At 32.5% G+C, this 12,079-nt stretch overlaps 1 protein-coding gene across 1 annotated transcript; it reads right to left on the reverse strand.

Moving 5' to 3' along the window:
* Window positions 1–7,241: 7,241 nt before the first annotated feature.
* On the reverse strand, window positions 7,242–8,653 carry LOC141691436 (uncharacterized). The gene is made up of 3 exons (XM_074496175.1): window positions 8,642–8,653; window positions 8,209–8,259; window positions 7,242–7,778 (listed from the first exon to the last, which is right to left on the reverse strand). The coding sequence occupies exons 1-3, from the start codon at window positions 8,651–8,653 to the stop codon at window positions 7,242–7,244; spliced, it is 600 nt and encodes a 199-aa protein (XP_074352276.1).
* Window positions 8,654–12,079: the final 3,426 nt, after the last annotated feature.

The following is a 12,079-nucleotide window of genomic DNA, read 5'->3' on the forward strand; positions in this document are numbered from 1 at the left end:
CACGATTTAATATGACTTTGTTAGTTGTACTTTTAATATTTTTATGTATTTTTTTGTACTTTATGATATTTGAACATTATTCCAATTATAGTGAAATAAAATAATATGAGTTTTTCCAATAATTTTGATTGTTTTTTGTTTGTATTTTAATGAAATTTAAAGTGGAAGCCGCAAATGGCTGGAAACTAAAAAATCAGAATTTGGCTATTCTGGAACTACAAACTTACGACGGTTGTTCATTACATATTCCGTTGTAAGCTACTAATTTACGACGTATTTTTCCGTCGTAAAATTATGTTTTATCTCATTATAAGCGGGTCTCGTAAAGTAATATGCGACATTTTTTCTGTCGTAAGTACATAACTTACGACGTTATTATTCGTCGTATTATGATATCTTACGACGATAAATTCCGTCGTAAGTAAGTTTATTATTTTATTGAGTATGCGGGCCCCAACTTTCTAACTTACGACGCAATTTTACCTTGTGACGAAAAAACGAACTTACTACTCGACAAAAACGACGATTTTCTCATTTCGGAGTAAAAAAGGAGCTAAAAGACAACCCCTATTGATTCTGGACCGTTTTATACTCCCTCCGTCCCAATATACGTTTCCTCTTTTCACTTTCGGTACTGTCCAGGATAAGCGATTGACTACTAATTTACGTCTAATCTATAATATCAAACATAGTCATGAGTGATCTCGTTGGATTCGTATTTATCAGTACTTTAATAAAGTGAAATTTTTATATTTAATACTAATACGAATTTAAAGATATTAACGATTAAAAATGGACATTGGTAAATGTGTCCAACACAAAGAGGAAACATTTTTAGGGACGGTAGGAGCAGTATGGGACGTGATTAATGGCACTGGCAAAGTGGCAATGCTTTGTCGCAGTCTGTGAAGTCAAAGGAAAAAGGATGTATACGACGTCAACATCTCCGAACAGCATGTGATATAATCTAAATGGCCCAATAATCTGCATACTAAACCCATAGATTGCCCGATAGTAAGAGCCTGGTGACAACTTCAAATACTCCTATTATTTACTAGACTAGTGATAAACTTAATTAAAAATATGATTAGGTCAAGTTGAACTTACAAACCAATAGATTAGCAAGCGATGTCCAGCTTCAACTATTTGATCACATTTATTGTTACTTTCTAAAAATTAATGAGGTCAAGTTGGACTTCTAACTTGGAGCACTCAACACATAAATTTAAAGCACTAGAGGTGTAAGATAAGATAGCGTGAAGCAGACTAAGAATTATGTCTATTTAAAAAATGCACTAACGTTGGGCAAAGCTAATAGTGTAAATAGGTTTATTGTTATAATTTAAAATTACAAAATAATTTTTGATGCTTAAATACACAATATTTTTAATGATTGATTCTGTTTTTAACTAAATTATTTTAAATTTAACCAACTTTCCAATTTATGAGTATAAAATTTTATTGCTTTTTACTTATTCACTATTTTATCTCTCTTTTAAAATTTGTTGTCATGTTATAAATATCATATTGCTATATTTTGCGGTACATTTAGGCCTCGATTGTTTCGTTAATTTTTATAATTATATAAGGAATTTGAACTTCCCATTAACTAAGTTATAACCACAAGTTCCAAGATAATTAAAATATATGTGCTTGGTTTATTGATATGTAATTAGAGGTTATTTATTAGTTAATTTTGATAAGAAAATTAATGTTTTTATATTTAATAGCTACGTAACTTGTGGTGATCATGGTTGAGTTTGGTAATTAACTTCCCCTATATTATGTAACTGGAACTTAAAGTTTCCCTACCCAATTTAAAATGCATCAAACCAAACACGGTAAATTATTTTGAAGCCAAGAAACTCCAAGTTACCTAATCCGGTTCGGGTTATATCAAAACAAAAGAGGTTTTAGCACAAACTATAAAATTAACACACATTTTATCCCATCATTGAATTATTAATATTCAAATTTTATTCTATATTATAAATAAATATCACATCATTAGAACTCCCGAGGAGATAACCAAACTTTGATATTAGTGAAAATTTGGGATAAGTTTTGAGGAGACGTAGATTCTTTGAAGTGTGTTCATAATGATTAATAAGCTAGTGCTACTACAAGACATTGATATTACTGGGACGAGATGGTCCGTACTGTATCTTTAATATCTTATTCAAATAATTGATATAGTGATCGAGCCAAATCTACTCATTTATGGAGTTCAGGAGTCCACAACTCCTAAAAACCTGAAAAATACTTATTTAATAAAGTAACTAGGCAGAGTCAGAGTAAAAATATTCAATTTTTGCCCTCTTTTTTTTACAAGATTTAATTTCCGCTCATTATATAATTTCAATTCTCATAAATTTATCAGTGAATAATTAATAGTAAGTACAGTCTATTTTTTAATTCAAAATATATAAATTTTCCTACATTTTAGCCGGGTTAACACTTTATGTCTCTCTCTTCTCACTATTACATGAACCTATTACTCCACACAATATGTTATTCATGTAATAGTGAGGTCCAATCGAGTCACTTGTTCTATCAGTCCCTCCAGATTCTTGAGAGGAGGTTCAATTAAATTATTTTAATTATTTTTTTAAATAAAATATAGTATTTATCCTTTTAAAAAAAATTATGAAATTATATTTTATAATAACATTAAAATGCGTGCAAGATTTTTTTAAAAAAAATGAATGAGATGAAGAGAATTTATAATTTATCGTATCACATACAATAACATAATTATTGTAATATCCTAGCTATAAAAGAACAACCGGAGAGCTACTAAATTTAACAGAAGGAGGTAAGAAGCTGAGCATAGAAAGAAAGCTCGGGTGCATCTTTCTTCATTACCGAGTGTGGCTATTTATAGCCAATGTGAATTTGCAAGAAGCCAAGAACATTAAATGCATACACAAATTCTACTCCTATAAATCATAGCCCTACTATTTGATTCATTGACCACATGCATGGCAATCACTATATTACAACACTCCCCTTTGATTGTCATGATAGTGTGGATCATCAATTGCCTCGTTAAAACCTTGTCAAAGAAAAACCCAGTGGGATAAAAACTTTAACGAAGGAAAAAGAGTACAATCTCCCCTTGGAAGAAAACATCAATCACTGGAATTTTGTTGCAGCATATTCTTGAGTCGACGCATTCCAATGTTATGTCGCAGCTTTGCAAAGGTTGAATTTGGTAATGATTTTGTGAATAAATCTGCAAGGTTGTCACATGATTGAATTTGTTGTACATCAATTTCTCCATTCTTTTGAAGCTCATGAGTATAGAAGAATTTTGGTGAAATGTGCTTCGTCCTGTCTCCTTTGATGTATCCCTCTTTGAGTTGATCAATGCATGCAGTGTTATCCTCAAACATAACAGTAGGACTTCTCGTGATGTCCGGCAATCCACATGATTCTTGAATGTTCTTGATAATAGATCGCAACCAAACACATTCTCTACTGGCTTCGTGAATTGCAATTAGTTCTGAGTGATTTGTTGAGGTTGCCACTGTAGTTTGCTTCGTGGATTTCCATGAAATGGCTGTACCGCAATATGTGAATACATATCCAGTTTGTGATTTTCCAAAATGAGGATCTGACAGATATCCAGCGTCTGCATATCCAATCAACTGAGATGTCGAGTTTTCTGGAAAGAATAACCCAAAATCAACGGTTCCACGAAGATAACGAAATATATGCTTGATCCCATTCCAATGTCTGGCCATCGGAGCAGAGCTAAATCTAGCCAATAAATTGACAGCAAAGGCAATATCTGGCCTTGTATTATTCGCAAGATACATAAGTGCACCAATTTGCTCCAAGATATGGGATTTCAGGACCAAGAACTTTTTCATCATCTTCTCGTGGTCGAAATGGATCTTTATCTGGTTCTAAAGATCTAACCACCATTGGAGTAGTCAACGGATGAGATTTATCCATGTAAAATCTGCTCAAAACCTTTTCTGTATATGTAGATTGGTGGAGGAAAATTTCTGATGACAAGTGCTCGACTTGTATACCAAGACAATATTTTGTCTTCCCAAGATCTTTCATTTCAAACTCTGTCTTTAGATATATGACAGCTTCATCAACCTCTGTAGCTGTTCCTACAAGGTTTAAATCATCCACATATACAGCAATAATCACAAAACCAAATTGTGATTTTTTGATAAAAACACATGGACAAATTTGATTACTAATATACCCATTCTTTTGTAAATAACGACTAAGTCTGTTATACCACATACGACCAGATTGTTTCAATCCATACAATGATCGTTGAAGTTTAATGGAGTATATATGACGAGGTTTCTTGAACTCATCCATTTTTAATCCTTCTGGGATTTTCATAAAAATATCACTATCAAGTGATCCATATAGGTATGCAGTAACAACGTCCATAAGACGTGTTTCTAATTTTTCTTTAGATGACATACCTAATATAAAACGAAAAGTAATTCCATCCATTACTGGCGAGTATGTCTCATGATAATCAATGCCAGGCCTTTGAGAAAACCCTTGTGCTACAAGTCGGGCTTTATATCTCACAATTTCATTCTTTTCATTTCTTTTTCTTATGAATACCCATTTATTCCCAACAGGGTTCACACCGATTGGTGTTTGGACAACAGGTCCAAATACTTCTCTTTTGCGCAATGAATTTAATTCTGTTTGAATTGCGTCTTTCCATTTTAGCCAGTCTTTTCTTTGACGGCATTCATCCACACTTTGTGGTTCAGGATCAGAATTTATGTCGACATCCAATGCCGCTGAATACACAAATACATCATCGATTATGGCTTTACTTCGATCCCATAATTTCATATCATGCACATAATTTATTGAAATTTCATGATTGTTTAATCCCGAATCTTCAGGGACGGGAATCTCTTCAGGAGATAATACCACTTCGAGGGTATTTGCTTCTTCTGGAGCATGTGCCACTTCAGGGGCAATTTTCTTTGTCTTTCTTTTTCTTGGTGCAACATCTTTCGCACCGACCGGTCTACCACGCTTCAGGCGTGGCTTTGAATCTGTAACCAATTCATTTGTACTTGATTTTTGAATTGGTATATCTACTCTAGCTGGAGTATTTACTGCAGGTATATGAGATTTAATTACATTTCTAGAATCGTTAAATGCGTCAGGCATTTGGTTTGCAATATTTTGCATATGTATGATTCTTTTAACTTCAAGTTCGCATTTACCGGTACGTGGATCTAGAAAATGTAACCCCGATGCATTCCATGTTATGTCAGGATTAATCTTATTCACATGTTTATCTCCCCCTAAGGGAGGAAACAAAGATTCGTCAAAATGACAATCTGCGTATCGTGCAGTAAATAAGTCTCCAGTTAGTGGTTCAAGATATCTAATTATAGATGTTGAATCAAAACCAACATAGATACCTATTCTTCTTTGAGCTCCCATCTTCGATCTCTGTGGTGGAGCAATCGGTACATATACAGCACTTCCGAAGATTTTGAAATGAGAAATATTAGGGATTTGACCAAGTACCATCTGTAGTGGAGAATGTTGATTATAGGCAGTTGGTCTAATCCTTATAAGATTAGCAGCATGAAGTATTGCATGACCCCAAATAGATGTAGGTAATTTGGCTTTCAATAACAACGGTCTTGCAATAAGTTGAAGTCTTTTGATAAAGGACTCGGCTAACCCATTTTGTGTATGTACATGAGGAACTGGGTGCTCAACTGAAATTCCTACAGACATGCAATAGTCAACAAAGGTTGCAGATGTGAACTCACCGGCATTATCTAAACGAATTGACTTAATACAATGGTCTGGGAATTGAGCTCGCAACTTGATTATCTGGGCAAGTAATTTTGCAAAAGCATCATTACGAGTTGAGAGAAGACAAACATGAGACCATCTAGTTGAGGCATCTATTAGTACCATGAAGTACCTAAATGGACCAGATGATGGGTGGATCGGTCCACATATGTCGCCCTGTATCATTTCTAGAAAACTTGGACTTTCAAGCTTAACTTTAGTAGGAGATGGCGGAGTAATCAATTTTCCTAAAGAACATGCCGAACATGGAAGGTCATTTTTAGAAAGAATTTTAAGATCTCTAAGAGGATGTCCGGTAGAATTCTCTATAATACGACGCATCATAGAGACTCTAGGATGACCTAATCTTTCATGCCAAAGGGTAAATGATTTTGGAAGCAATGACATTGTGTGACTCAATGGTTCTGATTTTCATCATATATAATCCTGAGGAAAGTGACTGAAACTTTTCTAAGATTTTTTTGTTGCTAGAATTAGCAGAAGTAATAAGGAGATATTCTTTACCAGCCTCAGAAGTGGTTTCGATGTGAAAATTGTTAAATCTGATATCCTTAAAACTAAGAAGATTTCTAGTGGACTTACTAGAAAATAATGCATTTGGAATATGTATGTGTGTACCATTAGGTAAGACGAAACTAGCTTTTCCAAAACCTTCGATTATATTAGATACGCCAGAAATCGTTCCAACTTGAGCTTCAGTTTTGGTTATATGGGTAAAGTATTTTTTATTTTGTAGAATCGTATGAGTTGTACCACAATCAGCAATGCATATATCTTCAGAATCCATTCTGTATATAATTAAGAAACATGATTTATTTGATAAGAACATAACACATTACATAGATAAAATAAAGCACACAGTACGCACTAGTAACTATAGTAATTCGGACCATTAATGCTCATTCCTCCGGTTACTAATAATTTTATGAAAACTAATCCTCAGCCTCCCACATGGGAGTTTCGTTAGTCTCATTAGGACCATTAACGCTTATTCCCCCGGTTGATATTATAAGAGAATCATCTAAGTTGTTGGCGAAATTGGTTTCCACCATTTTCCCTTTTGATCTTTTAGATGACTGATATAAATCAACAAGATGTTGTGGGATATAACAATTACGTGACCAATGCCCTTCCATTCCACACTTGTGACATAAATTGTTAGTTTTCCCTCCTTGTGGTGCCTTTCTTTTGCTCTGTGTTTCAGGTTGCCACTTCTGGTGACCAAAGCTATAATAAGGACGAAAATGCCCACGACCACGGCCTCGTCCACGGTAGCGACCATGGCCTCGTCCACCTCTATGCCCTTTTCCACGTACATTCTGCTGGAATGTCGTGTTATTTACTTCTGGTAAAGGGGCAGATCCCGTTGGACGGGATTGATGATTCTTAATCACCAATTCATGATTCTACTCGGCAACAAGGAGGGTTGAAAGGAGATCCCCAAACTTGGTAAACTTGCGCTCCCTGTACATGTCGGCTAAGTTGATATTATTGGGATGAAAAGTGGATAATGTTTTGTCGATCTTTCTTTTCTCAGTAACAATCTCACCACACATAATGAGCCTAGAACTTATTTTGAATAGTGCTGAGCTATATGCCCGAACACTCTTAAAATCTTGAACCCTTAGATTAGCCCAATCATTTTCAGCTGCAGGTAGATAAACTAGTTTCTGATGATCGAACCTATCCTTTAGATTTTCCCATAAAATAAAGGGATCCTCGACTTCTAGGTACTCAGATTTTAGATCTTCATGCATGTGGTGTCGAAGGAAAATAATAGAGGTAAAATTTTCTTCAATTGTGGATGTGTTTTCTGCCTTTATTGTGTTGCCTAATTTCTTTGAACCCAAATGCAACTTTACATCTTGTACCCACGATAGATAATTCTCCCCAGAAATGTCCAATGCAACGAACGACAAGTTTGTAAGATTTGTCATTTTAATCTGAATTTAACACCAAAATTATTAACTTAAATTTTCAATATAAATATTACATACAATCCTACTGAATCTGGTGCGTTAACAAGTAAGCAATAATAAATGTGTACATCATTATTATCATCGATATTATAAATAGATCTATATATAAAATGACAAATGGATTTTCACCCGCCATACGGACGTCTGCGTATACAGGTTATCTCCAACCAATAATATATTTAAGTGGAAAATCCTGCATAAGTTAGTTAGGCACAAAAGAATTATTATCCGATAGGCAGGCAATTTATAAATCAAGGTTCCCACTATATTTCGGTATTACCCAAAATTATATGGTACCGTAAATAGGCGGTGCTCCGGCCATATGTAGTTAAAATATTAGTAGAGGGTGTAACCACGTCTACTCATATATATGTACATTTAAATAAAATTATACCTTCTCAGTTCCGGCAGGGCTTCGTGCTGATAACGTATTGTAATATCCTAGCTATAAAAGAACAACCAGAGAGCTACTAAATTTAACAGAAGGAGGTAAGAAGCTGAGCATAGAAAGAAAGCTCGGGTGCATCTTTCTTCATTACCGAGTGTGGCTATTTATAGCCAATGTGAATTTGCAAGAAGCCAAGAACATTAAATGCATACACAAATTCTACTCCTATAAATCATAGCCCTACTATTTGATTCATTGACCACATGCATGACAATCACTATATTACAACAATAATTTATATATAAACTGTAGTTTATATATTTCACAAATATTATGTATTTGAACATAAATGACTTATTTTATAAAAAATGACAAACTTTTATTTTTAAACCTAAAAATAGAAAACATGCTATGAAAACAGTTAAATTAAAAAACTAACAAGTTGTGCCATTGTGCGTATATTTTACTGGAAAATGTTAAGGACACCAAATTGGTTCCCAAAAAAATTATAAAATGTCTATCAAATTTTTATTGACTAAATAAAAATGGATTTTCTGCATTTACATCAAAAATACTAATTAAATCATTTTAAAGTATCACATCACCCATGACACATCATTTTATAATAATTTTTAATACCATTTTTTATTTTTTATATCTGTAGCATTACTCATATTTTATTTGGATAAGTCGTTGTAAAGCCCAAAGTATGTATTTCACGTGGGCGCACTAAGATGACAAATCAACCAAAATTGAATGCTTTTTCGTGAGGCACATTACAATACAAAATTGCACCAACCTGTTGGAACCTGCTAACGCATCCATGCTGTGAGCAAAGAGTGTAATTTTGTTTATTAGAAAACAGCTGCTAGGCGCCATCTCTTACTAAACTAAAATTCCCTCACAATTCCAAAAACATCCCTATTTATACTATGCATCCTCTTTCTCAACATTCATCCGCTCTCTCTTTCTTTTCTTGATTCTCTGTGTTAATAGATATTACACACATACCCATTTTCTTTATTTTCTTATATATAATGGATAATATTTTCGATATGGACATGGCTTTCGATATGAGTGAATACTGGAACCATCCAATTTCCTCATCCGAAATAAAAATTTCGGATTCATCGGAGACAGAAGAAAGTGAGGATCTATACACGATGATAACGATGATGCCTACGCTACCAATTAACGATGATGAAGATGAAAATTCGACAAATGTTTGTACAGTGTGCATGGAGGGGTTCAACTCTAGTGGGAGTTATGGCGGCGAGGGTAAAATAATCCCATGCGGCCATATATACCATGTTGATTGTATTGCAAAGTGGCTTTCTTTGTATAGTTCGTGCCCTCTTTGCCGGTCTGTAGTTTCCGGCCGTGACCTGAAATTGTACATTTGCAAGGACTGCTAATTAGGGTCTCTACTGGTGGCTAGCTATGTAATTAAATATTTAGGTGTTTTATTTAACTGATTTCTTGTGCTTGACCATTAAGTGTCGGGTCAATTACTATAGATGTTGATTGCATTTGCAGGTGCCATTTTTGTTTATATTAATGTTCTTTTTGTTGACTTAATGTTTAATGGAGTTTAGTACATATATTCTTTATAATTTAAATGAACTTCAGCACAATCAGGAGGATTAGGAAGGTGCAGCAGATTCGTACTGTTTGACAGACCACTTAGATGAGGGGGAGCAGCCTAACTACACGTTCCATCCCTCCCAAATATTTATATTTGAGTTAGCATGAAATTTAAAAAAAATGATAAATTAGTGTTTAAAAATTAAAAAAATAAATAAAATAATAAGAAATTAATATTATATATATAAAATAGGTATATTATTTTAAAATTTTAAAAGATTTTACTAATTTTGAAAAATTTCGAAATATAAACAATTAAATGAGATATTTCCAAAAAAAAGTGTAAACAAATGAGAGGGATATAGAATACTGCACATCACTACTGTTTGAAACTCAACTTCTGTAGCTCAATTTTCTTTTAAGAATGTTAGTATTAATCTTTATAGAAAACAATATTTAACAGTTTTTATTTCGAGAAATAATTAACTTATTTTCAGAAAAGTACATTTATGCATATTAATATACTTTCTCGGAAAATGAGTATCTCATCTTTTATTTTTAATATAAGATCTGATGTTATATTTATATAGGAGATAATTGTATTAAAAAATAAAAATATGTTGTTTTAAAAAAATAAGCTACTTGTTGCTTATTTCACACGATGCCAACAAAGTGGTAGTTTCAAATTCTTTCATAACTAGAAAAACCTCACAAAAAAGTTGATTACTCCTAAGATACAACTAAAATAACATTTTATTTGGTTCCAACAACTCCACTTATAATTTACACAGAGAAAATTTATTAATTCTATCATTACTCTTTTACTTTTCTAAATTTTAAAGGCAAGTCAAATTTGCACACTTACACTAGTCAGCATTTACATATTTGAATGTTTTTCATTAAATTATGCTAGTGATGTAAATTACGGGGATTCATTTGTTCAATTGTAATGAGGTGTAAATGAACCAGACCGAGCAAGCTCGAACTCGATTCAAAAAGGCTCGTTTCCATTTAATTTGTTTAAAACTCGATATGAACTGATTATTTAATATATATGATTCGAAATCAGTACGAAACTGTTGTGTTTTAAATAAGATCATTAAAATTTGAAACAAAAACTTTAATGTATAATAATCCTTTTGTAATATTCCTAATATTACATGTATTCATGAATTCTTTGAGAATAGAGTTTTAAGTTGTGCCAAAATTAATAATAAGTTGGTCCAAGTGAGTTAATGTTAAATTTTTAATATTCACGTGTTGTTCGTTCAAGGTTTGAATGCGGTTCGACTCGTTTTTGTTTGATAAAAATTTGAGTGCGGCTCAGTTTGTTAACAAACTCGTGATCGAACATATTTTTGAGTGATATGAAAAGTCGGCTCTATTCGAATCATTGAAAAAATTAAATCAGCTTATTAAAAGTTCGGCTCCACTCGATCAACTAATTTATGACCCAAAATTTATACCGTGATTAAATTATAAAAACATTATATATATTTTCTTTAATTTGAGATTTTCTGATTTTATATTTTTATTGCCCGTCTGTCATGCAAGTATATCGCTGCATACGTAAAATTTAGCCACCATATATTAAAAATTGACAAAGTTTTCGAGTTAAATCCAAACCAAATTAAGGCAAATTGACAAAGTTTCCGCAAACTGAAATGATCTATAGACCTTTGTGGTTTTGTAATTTACAGTAATTGGAAATTAAGCTATATGGTAGCGTTCTAAGATCTATAGACCTTTGTGGTTTTGTAATTTACATAGTAATTGGAAATTTAGAGTATCAAAGATAATTAAACTAATATAGGAGTAACAAATAAGAGTAACTTTAATAAAATTAAATTTTTTGTTAAAAATAATATGATAAATTGCCTCCAAATAATTTAAAACATAAAATTTACTCATTATTATTTAATAATATCTTTATACATGACTCTTAGATTGAGTTTTATTATTAATTTGCTTTACAAATTACAACTCAGCAAGAAATGAATGGGATATTAGTATATAGTTGAAAATAAGTGATTTGTATTAACAAGAGTTCGTTGTAGTTTATTTTCTTTCCTGTATATGCTCCAGCAACCCTCCGTTTAGTTATATTTTTAAATTAGTTAAATATATATATTTAAAATTCATTATATATTTGGATAATTTTATAAGTTTGATTTTCAAAATTTTATAACTTGAACTAATTTTACCTTCTCAAAAATTGAGAAAGAATTATGTAGATTCATGTCTGATAGGCAGGGTAGACATGAAATCTGTTAGAATATATATTGATATAATT

The sequence above is a fragment of the Apium graveolens genome, chromosome 10 (genome assembly GCF_009905375.1).
Source record: "Apium graveolens cultivar Ventura chromosome 10, ASM990537v1, whole genome shotgun sequence".
NCBI lineage: Eukaryota > Viridiplantae > Streptophyta > Magnoliopsida > Apiales > Apiaceae > Apium > Apium graveolens.

What these genes read in the sequence shown, in the direction of transcription:
- LOC141691436 (XM_074496175.1), bottom strand. An exon ending in GCCCTGCCGGAACTGAGAAG is followed by an intron (nt 7,779 to 8,208) that starts GTATAATTTTAT and finishes TGTTAAATTCAG; the next exon opens with ATTAAAATGACAAATCTTAC.